Raw genomic sequence first — 14,529 nt, forward strand, 5'->3', positions numbered from 1 at the left:
ACTTTTAAGATTTTCAGATGACACAAAACTTGGAAGTATTGTTAGCCTGGAGAGAATAATGATAGACTTCAAGAGGACATAGGCTGGTAGAATGGGTGGATGTGTGACAGTTGATATATAATGCAGGGAAATGTAAGGTGATACATGAAAAATGGGGAGTGGTATTTTAAACTAAAGAATACAGTTTTAAAGGTGGTGTAGAAACAAAGATTTTGGAGCTAAATGTGTGCAAATCATTGAAGGTGGCTGGGCAAGTTGAGAGTGTTTAAAATGGAATGTGGGATCCTTGGCTTTATAAATTGAAACATAGAGTACAAAAAACAAGGAAGATGTTTTGAAACTTTAAAAAAATACATTGAACTGGTCTTAACTGGCATATTGTCTCCAATTCTGGGCATTGTGCTTTAGGAAGAATGTGTAGGCTTTAGAGGGGATGCAGAAAAGATTTACAAGAATGCATCTAGAGATGAGGTTCTCAGCTATGAGGATAGATTAGTGAAGCTTGTGTTGTTTTTCTTAGAGAAGAGAATGCTGAGGGGTGATCTGACAGAGCTTCTCTATTAATGAGGGCTCTAGACAGAACAGATAGAAAAAATGTTCTCTTTGGCAGAGAAGTTTTGACAAGGGGACAAAGATTTAAGGTGATTGGCAAAAGAACAAAAGGTGACACGAGAAAACATTTTCTGAGCAGCAATTGGTTAAGATCTGGAATGCGTTGCTTAAGAGACTGTTGGAGGCAATGTCAATTATAGCTTCCCAAAGCCAATTGGATAAGTACCTGAAGATATGAAATGATCACAGTGACGGGTAAGGGGCAGGTGAGTGAGACTAGTTGAATTGCTTTAGAAGGGAGCCAGCAAAGACTCAAAGGCCTAATGACCATCTTTGGTGCAATAACTATTCTCTACTTTTAAAATAAGTACTTAGATAAGATACTGCTGGATACTTGCAGAGCCAAACCTGAGAAAAGAATCAACATTTTAAATCAGAACGGGGAAAAACCTGTGAAAGAGCAAGAAATGCTACAATGAAACATTGATTCACAATCTAATCTAAATGGTAGTAAAATCTGCTGAAAACAAATACTGGATAAATTTGGAAAGTTTGTTTCTACAACTGAAAATGTTTGGCAAAAACTGCATTTGATAAAATATATCCTTGGTTTGAATTGTTAATGGAAAAATAATAGTCCCTTCTGAAAACTAAAAACTGAAATACAGAATTGCAAAAATAATTGACTTAGCAGCAATTATACAAAAACCCATTGTGACTTTAATAGTACTCTGCAGTAAATAATTACACTTCACTCATTAATGCAAAAGGATCTTCAGCAATTTCAAGTGAAAAAAATGAATGATATTAGTTCCCAAAAAAATGCTGGTTAACACAAGACATAGTACTGATTCAACTTATTAGTATTTACCCTTAGTATAAAATATTTATTTTCCCTCTATCTTTGTGCTGCTCATGCATGTGCTATTAGTTAAATTGGGTGTTCAAAGGTCATCAATTTGAGATAATTGATGAAGATGCAACTTAAACATATCAAATTAATAATGTTTTATTTCCTTGTAAATTTTTAGTGAAAGACTTAGAAACGTAGAAGTACACTACAACTCAGGCAATTTTATATGTATATGAATTTGTAGATCCTAAATGTTTGTTTTTCTGAAATGTTGAGTTTAGAAACAAAGCTTTTATATCTACCTCTGTGGTTAGTTTCCTGGACTCTGAGGCATCATATTTTTCACCATGGAATGCTAAAATGTTTATGGAGTCACAATATGATTACTATATATTGTGTAATGTTCTGATTTTCATGAGTACTTTTATCAACATATGCTGCAATTGGCAAGGACACTGATTAGGCTAGTGCCTACATTTAGTGCACTGAAGCGTGATCTTTCATTTGAATGTTACATATTAACTTTGGTCACTTTGATATTAACAGAAAGCAGTCAGTTTTCGTATCCTATAATACATTCAATCTGTGCTTAGGTTTTGTTCAAATCACTCATATTCTAGGAAGCTTTCACATTGGGATTTATGTATATTCAGTCTATTCAGTTTTAGTCTACAGGTACCAAGTGCAGTTGAGAAAAGGGTGTGAAGAGAGGCACAGATGTGAGGCTGAAACTAGCGTCTTTGCTGGTCTGACAGCCTTTGTTTCCTCAACACCCTGATTAACCCTCCGTCTTCATGGTTCAGTAGTTCCCTGATAGATCAAGTATAAACTAGTGTGTATTAGCACATTTGTTACTCTTGGAGGAACAGTTGGTCGTTCATTGTGAGCTGTTGTTTTTTTTCCCTCAATTTGAAGTAGTGGGAAAGGCTAAATTATTTAACCCTTTGTGAACTTAAGTAGCAAAAATACCAAAACGTAGCAAGACTACATCAAATATTTGATTCCTCACCAAATTTTATTATAAAGAAATGTTAGACAACCTTTTGCATTTGTCATCCATTTTGATATTCAGGGTTGAAATTTGTTTTCGCAAATGAATGTTAGAAAATGTGCAGACGTATAGAGCTGCAATATATTTGTGGATTCATGCAGCATTTATTATTTTACAAGGAGGACAGTTGATGAAGATGAGAGTGGAGCTTTAGGATGTTTGAAGTTCAAAATGTGAGCATTCATAGATTCATTTAAAACTAACTTGAATATACAATCAATATAACTAAATGTTCTAATATCATAACCCATTAAATTCTTTGTAAATTGTTTAGTTCTGAGCCAAGGTAGACTATAAAAACTGTTCCAGATGGGAATTGCAATATCTCTTGTTCAATTCCCAAAAGGTAGATTTCAATTTATGTGTACCTTACAAAAGCAAAGCTCATCACTTGTGGTTTCTTATTACACGAAACAAGATCTCCACATATGCCTCACTGACAAAGTACTCTAATGGAAACCAAGAGACACCATTGTGAAGAACACTTAATTTTTTGAGGTCATTTTGTAAATGATATGGAAGAACACATACTAATGTTGCTCCTGATATAATATTTGGGCATTAAGCTCATATATGCTATGCAAGAAGTATATTCTATAAAGCAGATTTTTTTGCAACTCTCAGTTTTCTCATTAGTAAATACAACAATCAAACATGTAAAAAAGTTAATTATTTAGTCACATATTGAACACACATTGGGACTGGTACAATTGCAAATCTCTGCTGAATGTAAAACGTCTTGTAAACTTTTATTATATTATTTCCTAATCTGTCTTTTCTCATCAATGATAGCACTGTTACCTCAAAATTGGAAGGTTGTGGGTTCAGGGTCTGATCTAGGGCGGATATTTCAAATCTGTTTAAAAAATAGTGTTGCATTGTTGGAGGTATTGTCTTTCACATGACTTTTTGAGTGGACGTAAAAGATCTTCTGGACAAAAATTTCTCCCAGGTGTCTGGCCAACATTCCTCTCTCATCCAAGACCACTGAAAACAGATTAATTGGTCACTTAATTGTTGCCTACATGAACGGGCTATTGCATTTGCTGACTTAAAACAGTGACTAGGGGTGGAATTCTCCCTTCCTGCCCATGGTCTATTTGGCAGGCAGGAGTGGAAAATCTAGCGGGAGCCAAGAAGTTGGAAACCTATAAAACCACATCGCAATTCTCTCAGTGGTGGGTTGACCTTTCTGGGTGAACACAATTGCATTTATTTGCACTTTATGAATGCTCATTAAAACAGTTGCCTGCGCTGGCATCCTGTCAGGCTTATAGAACCTTAGTTAGGCCGCACTTGGAGTATAGTGTTCAATTCTGGTTGCCACACTACCAGAAGGATGTGGAGGCTTTGGAGAGGGTACAGAAAAGATTTACCAAAATGTTGCATAGTATGGAGGGCATTAGCAATGAGGAGAGGTTGGAGAAACTTGGTTTGTTCCCACTGGAGTGACGGAGATTGGGGGGAGACCTGATAGAATCTACAAGATTATGAGAGGCATGGACAGAGTGGATAGTCAGAAGCTTTTCCCGGAGTGGAAGAGTCAATTATGAGGGGGCATAGGTTTAAGGTGCAAGGGGCAAAGTTTAAAAGAGATGTACGAGGCAGATTTTGTACACAGAGAGTGGTGGGAAACTGGAATTCGTTGCTGGGGAAGGTAGTGGAAGTGGATACGGTAGTGAATTTTAAGGGGCATCATGACCAGTAGATGAATGAGATAGGAATAGAGGGATATGGTCCCCAGAAGGGTAGGGGGTTTTAGTTAAGTTGAGCAGCATGATCGGTGCAGGCTTGGAGGACCAAAGGGCCTGTTCCTATGCTGTAGTTTTCTTTGTTCAGGCCTTCCAATCTTGCATCACATCAACGAGAAATTATGCCGGTCCAGAACCAACTGGTGTTTAAATATGATGCTGAAGTCTTCAAACTTGCCACCCTACGGCAGGCAGATGAATCCGCCAATTCTCAGCCGGTGATTCAGAGAACTCACCTGTGCATTATTCATAGAATCATAGAACCCTACACTGCAGAAGGAGGCCATTCTGCATATTGAGCCTACACCAATAACAATCCCAGCCAGGCCCTTTTTCCTTTAACCCCACACATTTACCCTGCTAATCTCCCTTACACTCAGGGGCAATTTAGCCTAGCCAATCAACCTAACCCACACATCTTTGGACTTAATTCATGAGGTTCGAAGCGCTGAGTGGGAACTGGCCACTCCGGCCAGCCGGAAAGGTATCGCTGGAGCCACCCACCACTGCACTTAGTCGCATATATGGAAAATTCCACTGTACTTCTCCGAAGTAATTGGTGAAAAAAATAAAAGCAATGTTGTGCAGGACCTGAGAACAGATAGTGAAAAAAATGGCATGCTTTAAATAGGTTGATAAGGCAAGCCAATTAAATAGTAATAGATCAGGTAGATGTTATAAAGGTATTGTGATCCATGAAAATCCTTCCTCTTTCACTGCTTGTCTTGTTTGCCTATGGCAAATGCTCAAGCTACAACTGAAAACCACTAATATTAGCATCTTATGGAGTTTTCAGTGGCACATTGCTGGGGAAGATTTGAAATCCCAGGTCCTTCCAGTACCTTGCCGCCCCACTTTCTCAAGAGTACTTTATTGCTACCCGAAGATAGGCAGGATCTTCTAAAGACAGCCTTCATAAGACGTTATTTGTGGCTACCATTCCCAATGCCTCTGCCGTAAATACTTATTCTGTAGATAATCCTACCCTGAGCAAGTGACTCAGACCTAGATGCAGATGTGAAGTTGTGGAAGTATTCAAGTGGAAAACCTGATGAACTCCACCTTCAAGCAGAAGTAAGATTATTCAAAATCACAATGTCTTGACGCCAGAAGATGTTACCTGCAGAATCGAGCCCTTTTTCACAATTTTTCATATCTTTTAGTTCTTTCACTACCTGGTTTGGGTGTGTTAATTGAGATTCACTTAAGAATTGCAACAAAGATATTACAGATGTTCTTTGGTAGCAGGGTAGACAAGTTGAGGAGTGTAGGAGGGCTTCAGTGGTTGCAAAAACTGGTCAAAGTTTGTACTGATGGAACTCAAAAGGATCTGATGAATTCTAGATTTTTGTGTAAGGGGACCAGCTGCCCCATACCAATTTCTCAACTCAGTAAAATGTTCTAGTTTTTATATCACTTATGACTCCAGTGTTGTATTTCTCCTATTCATGCCAGTCTTTCAAACCCAATTCATATGCAGATTGGACGACTGTGGCATGTTGTTTGTTCACCCTCCTGGCTGTAACAGCTCCTGGGATTTTCAGTCAGCTGTGGTGCTGTTTTATCCTTGGTGTCCTGCTGCCATTAATATATTCATGTGGAGTGTATCTTGACTTGTGCCAGTTGCAACAGATAAATTATTTCCACCCTCAAAATATTGCCTTTACATCCATGCCCAGAATAATACATGCATATAGGATGATGTAAAAATAGTTTGTTCGTTGTGATGTGACGAAACCTAGAAGTATTAGTTCATGATGCGTCCACATACATTAACAAGTGAAAAGTGCCTAACTTTGCTTCACAAAAAGCTGAATCTAAGATCCAAGTCAAGATTCAAATTCTGAACCCTGGTACAAAAAGCTGGGAATTAAACTAAGGTACATTGTTTTCTATTTTAATGCAAAACTGTGTTATGCCACTATTCTCATCCCCATACAGATTGCCTGTGAATTTGTAGCTTTAATAGTTATGAACGTTTCACTGTGGTTTATTCAATCTTGGCCATTTTCAAATCCGTGCAATCTATTTTAAAAGTGAAAGGGTTACTATTGCTTCATTTCCCCGAAACAACAAGAAATATTTTCCCTATAAGTACTGATGATAATCATTTTTTAATGTCTAAACAACCAAAAGTTATGGCTCATGAAATTTCAATAAATGTTATTAGAACATTAATTGTTTATAAACTTTTTGAAATATATACATTTTGCACAGCATCCAAAATATTGCAAACACGTAAAATATAACACTCTAATTTATGTTCAAAATTTGACTTGTTTCATAATATTTATTTATTTTTTATATCCTCTTGAAGTTATCCCCTTATTGAGCCTGCCTAACAGCAGAAAATCTCCTTTTTGCACCTGCTCCTGCTGTGGCCCCAGTGTTTGGCAGACTAGAAATGCAGCAAATTGTAGTATCAGATCTCATCACCAACTGTGCGCCAAGGTTATCATTGAATCCCTGTTGAGAGGCGTTCCCCTTTCATTCCCCAAGGGAGGCTTTTTTTTGTTGCCTTCAGTTTTAACTCTGAACTATGATCCCATATTTTCCCATGTCTGCCCTTCCATAATTCAATAGTGATGGTGGAATGAGTCATGTGCTCATTAGCAGGTCAGGGCTTCATCGGCCAGAGGTCATTCAGGTGTCAAAGTCACATAACAATGATTCTCTTAGGGAATTAAAGGAAATGTACTTACAGTTTATTACATTTTGCAGATTTTCTGTAGCTGTAATGAAAGTGAAATTGAAATTGTTAAACCTTAAGGACCGTAGCCAACTAGAAAATTTAGAGGCATTTCTTGCCTTTGCATATAATAATGTTTGTTGTGCTGGTGAAGCTGAAATGTAGAGGAAGCTTTGTTTTCCTGTATTTATTACAGCTACAGAAATGATCATACATTTTTGATTCACCACCTATCACCCAGTTGTTCAGAATCTTGAGGTTTTGCCAATGTGTACTCAGCATCTGATTTTGCCATGATGTGAAAATAAATTCTGAAATATACTTTCAAATTACAATTTTATTGCAAGTGATATCCTGATCATTAATGAATAAATAAATCTCTAGTACTTTTTTTTTAAGGGGCTTGATTTTTTAGTTGTGTAAGGCAGTGGGGTGACACAGCACATTAATTTGCAAATGGCGTTTTATTGCAGAGTAATTGGATTTAAATTGTGATTCCAACGCATAATTAGTTTTGGATCCACATGCTAGAGGATCTATGGTTCAGTAGTGACATTCACCATAGAAATGAGGCATGTCTCAACATGGAGAGCGAATGGTTGGAGAAGACTGATTGTAGCCTGTCAAATACCAATCACATGAGGAAACATCTGGAATTTGATTGAGGTTTGCATGAATTGAAGAGATTCAAAGAAGGTTAGGACAAATCTCTGGGTTATTTAGGGTTTCAATGGCTTGGCATTTGTGGTTGTAATGATGGCAAAACTGTCAGTATTTGCCATCATTGTGTAAGATTGACAGCAATTTATGGCCCGTGACATATGCAGTTGCACATGAAAATTTGGAACTTGCTGCCAGTGATACCATGTTGCTCCTCCGGGTGCATGCCAATGTAATCAGCGCAGAATCAGTCATTTGATGTGAATGTCAGCTGTATATATACTAACCTTGCTACAAAAACCATGGAAAAAAGTTAATGCTATCGAAAGAAGTGTCTGAGTTTTGAATGCCATACTAAGTCAGAATGATGGCCAAGTAATTTCTCTGACTCTGAAAAACAAAATCTAGAAGTCTTGAGTGGCATTTTTTCCATTCCATGATTCAAAATTCCTTAGGTTTTAGAACAAAAATAATTTTTATATTACATTTTAAAATTTATTTATGGTATTTCGTCATCTACTTTAGTTGTACATGTATTCTCAAGTCTTTATTTCACTTCCTGTAAAATAATTAAAAAGTGGGTGATAAGTTTTTTTAATTCTTGGTGTGCTATTCGTGAGAACTCTTCAATTTGATTGGTGGCCCAGTCTGGATTACACTATTCCTGGATGTTAGAGATCCCATATATAAGGAGACATCCACCTCCCCTCTTAACTCATTCTTTATCAAGGACGTGAATACTGTGCTATTCCTTGTTTCCCAATCAGTCTCCTGTCCATACCCCTTCATATATGGAATGTAGAATGACATTGTGATGAGGGAAATCAACACCACGGAGCATGCACAATTTATGTAGGCAGCCTTGTATAAGGGCAGAGATGGCTGTTTGTGCCCTTGCCACTGACAGTTAAGTCCAGGCTAATGTTTCCCATTCAAGATTTGTGACTATATTTGAGACAAAAATAGTGTACCTACATCTTCAAAGAAAAAAAAGATTTATAATGGATGGTTAGTAAACTTGTACAAGACTAGGCTTTCCTGGACTTGTCCTAGAGATTATAGGCTAAACACTTCCAAATGGTTCTCACCACCATCCTCATGTCCCTCATCTACAGGAAGACTGAAGGTTTCATTTTTGGAAAACTATTTATAGTTTTGAGGCAATTATACTCATCATTATGATATGCTCTGAGGATGGAGGACATTTTCTGTAAATAAGGATCCACGTTCCCATTGACTTGACTTTTGTGTTTTTGAAGAAGATTTTAAAATCGTGCTTAAATAGATCTGTAAATGCTGTAACTCTGTTCTTGATTTGACTTCAGACAAGAGTACATTTAATCAATAAAATTAATACAAGGTTTTAAAAAGGAACTTTGTAACTTGTTTGTGCAGATTTGTTATGTATTCCAGGCCCCCACATGGTCAATGGAGAAAGTGACTACATGATGAATTTGGAATTTTTGGTTTCCCAAATGGTAGCTTACATTGCCCAAGTTAGAGAACACTCAGGAAGCTTGACACCATCTTGGACAAAGTAGTCTACCTGAATGGCACCCCATTCACCACCTTTAACAGTCACCTTCTCCACCGCTGATGCAGAATGGTGTGTCTTCTGGTTGCACTGCTGCAACTCACCAAGGTTCCCTCGACAATACCTTTCAAACCCATGACCTCTATCACTTCGAAAGACAAGGGCAGCACGTGCATGGGCACATTAGCACTTTCGTGTAACCCTCCCAAGTTGCACACCAGCCTGACTTGGAAACGTGTCATTGTTTCTTTATTGTCACTGGTTCAAAATCTTGGAAAACTCTTCCTAACAACACGATGTCATAGGCATCAAATCGTACAGCGCAGGAAAGTCCCTTCGGCCCATCGGGTCTGCAGTGACAATAACTGCCATTAAAGTTGTGCTAATCACATTTTCCAGCACTAGTCCTGTTTCATTGAATGTTATGACCTTTCAAATCTCATCCAAATGCTTTTTAAAGATTGTAATGTTTCTGGCGTCCTGACCTTCCCAGATGATGCATTCCAGATTCTCACCTCGGAGTGATTTTTTTTTTGCAAATCCCCTCTGACTCTCCTGTCTTTCACCCTAAAACGATATGCCCTTGAGACTGACCCCTCCCCCGCTCCACCAATGGGTATCCACCTATCCAGCCTCTTATTGTTCAAATTCAACATCCTGGTGAATCTCCACTGTAACCTCTCTAGTGCAATCACATCCTTCAAACAGTGAGGTGACCAGAACTACATGTAGTACTCCAGCTGTGGCCCAACCAATGTTTGTACAGCTCAAATATAATCTCCTTGCTCCTGTATTCTATGAATATGGACTGCAGGAGTTCAAGAAGGTAGGCCACCTCCATCTTATCAAGGACAATTACAGATGGACAACTATTGCTGGCCTAGCCAGCAATGCGCACATCCTGGGAAAGAACAAAAATAGTTGTATGATTGGTCTACAAATCAAATGTAGTTTTCATTTCTGGTGCACCTGCGCAAAGATATTTTGGCCTTGGAGGGAGTGCAGAGGAGGTTTACTAGGCTGATACCGGAGTTGAGGGGTTGAGCTATGAGGAGAGGCTGAATAAACTAGGCTTGTACTCGTTGGAGTTTAGAACAACGAGGGGAGATCTCATTGAGACGTATAAGATGATGAATGGGATGGATAGGATAGAGGTGGAGAGACTCTTCCCGCTCAAAAAAGACAGTAGGACTAGGGGGCACAGCCTCAAGATAAAGGGGGGGCGTTTTAGAACGGAGTTGAGGAGGAACTTCTTCACTCAAAGGGTGGTGAATCTCTGGAATTCTCTACCCGTTGAAGTGGTGGAGGCTGCCTCGCTAAATATTTTCAAGAAGCGGGTTGATGGGTTTTTGATAAGAGAGGGGATTAAGGGTTATGGGGAGAGGGCCGGAAAGTGGAACTGAGCCACGACAGATCAGCCATGATCTTATTGAATGGCGGGGCAGGCTCGAAGGGCCAGATGGCCTACTCCTGCTCCTATTTCTTATGTTCTTATGTTCTTAAATATAAAATAAGAGCAAATGCAATAAAGCAGATGCTGACAGGTACATTGTGAACGTGTTCATGGGGTTCGATACACACAACGAAAGTGTAGTTGTAATTAATGTAAAAGTAGGTTATAATTAAGAAGATCACATTGGAATAAGAGCTGAATTATTTATTTTATTTCTTTTACAGGATATTTTCCAAAGAGACCAAAGGTCCTGAAAGTTATAATTAACCCATATAGTCACAAAAAGGAAGCTAAACAGGTCTACTATGAACAAGTTGCACCTCTTTTCAAGTTGGCTGACATCAAGACTGACATCACCAGTAAGTTAGTCAGAATTTCATGACTGTACCACAGTATCTGATATCTGATTGGTACCTGAGCAGTGGGGATTTTTCATTATCTGTATGATTTAATATAACATGACAAACTGAACGGATTGCTCGGCCTGGATTTTCATTGAGTTGAGACTAATGAGAAGCCCTGTAAAAATAGTTGGTGGGACTCAGCCCCAGGATTGCTGCTCCATTCCTGTTTCTGACCATTTTTACGGGTATGGGATGTGGATACTGGCTGTCAGTTCACATGTGTCAGTCCCGCCCTTGCCAGCTCCATCACAGGAGTGGGCAATTCAAATGCACCTGGAATTTTAGTGGAGTTGGGTCCCTTCAGTAAGTATATGTGGTTTATGGCCTTTCAGAGTAGATGTGACCCATGGCGAGATGACTGTCAAATGGGAAACCAATAAAAAAGCCACTGGGGCCCTATTTACCATTTTGATTCTAAGTGCTGGGCGGACTTGAAACTGAGAGTGTTTCAGATCTGACTTTTAGAACCATTCTCAGGTGCCCCCTTTGCCTGAAAAAATATCAGCAAATCCAAATTGTACTGCAGAAGCCTGTGGCTGAGGTTTAATGCGCCCAAAATCCTGCAGCTCCAATTAGTGCCTCTGTGTGCATGCGCAGAAAAAAAATTCTAGAATGCAGCTCCCCTGCCACATTGCTCCCACGCCAGATAATGCCTCCCCCTGGCCTCCACAGACATTGCCCCAACCCCACAACATTACTGACCTCCTTATCCCCCCCACCACAACCTTCCATCTGTCTACCTGTAACAAGACCTCTTGGATGCATGCCCACTGTAAGCATTGGCATTTTATTGACTGTGTCATTGTCAGGAGAAAAGACAGGCAGGATGTCAGAGTGACTAAGTCCATGTGTGATGCTGACTGCTGGACAGAACACAGGTTCATTGTCTCCAAAATGAGGCTCTGCATCAGACGCAAGAGGTGACCACAAGGAAGCAAGGTTATGAAAAGAATCAATGCAACCAAGCTAAAGAACCCCAGCATAGCTTCAGTACTGGGTAAAGACTTAGAAATCAAGCTTGCTGACCTACACCTTGCAGGCAGTGCTGAGGACGACTGGGAACACTTCAGGGATGCTGTCCATACATCTACACTGAAGATGCTCGGGCCCTCTACCCGCAAGCAGCATGACTGGTTTGATGAGAATGATGAGGGGATACGGTCTCTACTTGTTGAAAAGCACCGTCTTAATCGAACTTGTCTGAACGACCCAGCATCAGCTGCCAAGAAAAATGACTTTACCAGTGCTCACAGAACAGTCCAGAATAAACTGTGTAAAATGCAGGATGCCTGGCTGAGCACCAAAGTAGATGAAATACAGGGATACGCTGACAGAAGAGACTTGAAACGGTTCTATGAAGCCCTCAACACTCTCTACGGACCTCAATCTCTTTGGAGTTCCTCCCTCCTGAGTACAGATGGTACAACGCTCATTACAGAGAGGGCTCAGATCCTGCAGAGATGGGCTGAACACTTTGAAGCTGACCTCAACTAACCGCCACCTATTAATGATGAGGCAATAGACAGGATTCCCCAAGTCGATATCAACAGCGCCATGGATGACCCACTGGTAATAGCCAAAGTCATGAAAGCTGTCAGCCAGCTATCCAGTGGCAAAGCCCCAGGGGCAACTGCCATACCCGCAGAGATCTACAAAGCTGCTGGTCCAGTACTTAGCGAGAAGCTCACCGAGTTCTTCCAGTTCTTTTGGAAGCAAGGATCCATTCCTCAGGAACTTAAAGATGCTTCCATTGTACACCTCTACAAGAGGAAGGGCAATCGGCAAGTATGCAACAACCACCGAGGAATCTCGCTGCCCACCATCACAGGAAAAATCCTTGCAAGAGTCCTGCTAAATCGCCTAGTCACTCATCTGGAGCTGGGCCTGCTTCCAGAGTCACAGTGTGTTTTCTGCAAAGGTCACGGGACTGTTGACATGATTTTTGCTGTGCGCCAACTTCAGGAGAAGTGTCAGGAGCAGAATCGCGAGCTCTACACAACCTTTGTTGACCTTCCGAAAGCCTTCGACACTGTAAGCTGACAAGGCCTGTGGAGGATCATGTCAGGATGGTATGCCAGTTCCGTGATGGCAGGATGGCCAGAGTACTGGATGGCAGAGAATCCTCTGAGGCATTCCCAGTCACCCATGGCGTCAAACAGGGCTGTGTGCTCGCACCCACACTGTTCAGCATGATGTTTACTGCCATGCTGAATGATGCCTTCCAGGACAGTGTTGCTGGAATCAGCCTCAAGTATAGAGTGGGTGGGAAGCTCTTCAACCTGAGGAGACTTCAAGCTATTACCAAAGTGAAGGAGACTGTTCTGAGAGATTTCCTCTTTGCTGATGACTGTGCCCTGTATACTGGCTCAGAGCCAGAGCTGCAAATCAGTATGGACAAATTTTCCGTGGCTTGTGATAACTTTGGACTCACCACCAACATTAAAAAGACTGAAGTCATGCACCAGCCTGCTCCTCATGCACCGTGTACAGAACGCATAATCACAACCGAAGGGCAGAAACTACAGGCAGTGGACCAGTTCACTTATCTTGGCAGCACCCTCTCCCAAGCAGTGACTGTTGATACAGAAGTTAACTGCAGAATAGCAAAGGCAAGTTCTGGCTTTCGGTCGACTGCGGCCCATTGTATGGGAACGTCAAGGAATCAGCCCAGAAACAAAACTGAAGGTCTACAGTGCCACGGTACTCACTACCCTCCTGTATGCCTGTGAAATGTGGAATGTGTATTGAAGGCATGTAAGAACATAAGAACATAAGAAATAGGAGCAGGAGTAGGCCATCTGGCCCTTCGAGCCTGCCCCGCCATTCAATAAGATCATGGCTGATCTGTCGTGGCAGTGTAAGACAGCTCAATCATTTCCACGTGACTTATCTTCACAGAAATTACGCATCAGATGGCAAGACAAAGAACCAGACACTGAAGTTCTCTCTAGAGCAAGTCTACCATCAGTCCACACACTGCTGATGAGATTGCAGACCCGGTGGGCAGGTCTCGTCATCTGTATGTCAGACGAGCACATGCCGAAGCACTGCTTTTTGGGGAACTCTCTGCTAGGAGATGCTTGCATGGAGGGCAGAAGAAATGTTTCAAAGACACACTCAAGGCTTCCCTGAAGTTGCTTGACATGGACACGACCACCTGGGAAGAGCTGGCACAAAACCTGTTGCTGCCTCATCCACAAAGGGTGTCACGCTTACAAAGCAAGATGTATTGCTGAAGCACAACTTAAATGCGAGCTGTGCAAGTCCAGAGCCACCAGCGCAACAACTACAGTGCCTACACAAGTCTGTCCAATATGTGCCAGGACGTCCTGTGTCTGAATTGGCCTGATCAGTCACCTTCGGACACACCACAACCAGCCTCAATGTTGTCGAGGTTCTCATTGATGATGATGGACGAACAACATCCCCCCACTCCTTCTGCTACCCAGACCGATCATGGCCCCTCCCCCATTCCTCCCCCACCAATCTTAGGCAGAGTGGAAGCAGAGTGGAAGCAGACCTCCCTTCCTCCACCATTGATCTCAGACAGAGTGGCAGTGGACCTCCCCTTCCCCCTCACCT

At 41.0% G+C, this 14,529-nt stretch overlaps 1 protein-coding gene across 7 annotated transcripts in view; it reads left to right on the plus strand.

Annotated features, from left to right (window-relative positions):
- The window catches only part of cerkl (CERK like autophagy regulator), a 158,956-nt gene that overhangs the window by 65,466 nt on the left and 78,961 nt on the right, over positions 1-14,529 (plus strand). For 6 of the 7 annotated variants that reach the window (XR_013888159.1, XR_013888158.1, XM_080198888.1 and 3 more), the window contains one exon: positions 10,768-10,902. The exons of the other annotated variant lie outside the window; for it this stretch is intronic. Coding sequence is in view for 4 of the 6 variants with exons in the window: in XM_080198888.1 (XP_080055014.1) it covers positions 10,768-10,902 (135 nt within the window). In the remaining 2 variants the exon portion in view is untranslated. The remainder of the gene's footprint in view (positions 1-10,767; positions 10,903-14,529) is intronic. 7 annotated transcript variants of the gene reach the window in all.

Source organism: Carcharhinus amblyrhynchos, chromosome 11, assembly GCF_965287045.1.
Source record: "Carcharhinus amblyrhynchos chromosome 11, sCarAmb.v2.hapA, whole genome shotgun sequence".
NCBI lineage: Eukaryota > Metazoa > Chordata > Chondrichthyes > Carcharhiniformes > Carcharhinidae > Carcharhinus > Carcharhinus amblyrhynchos.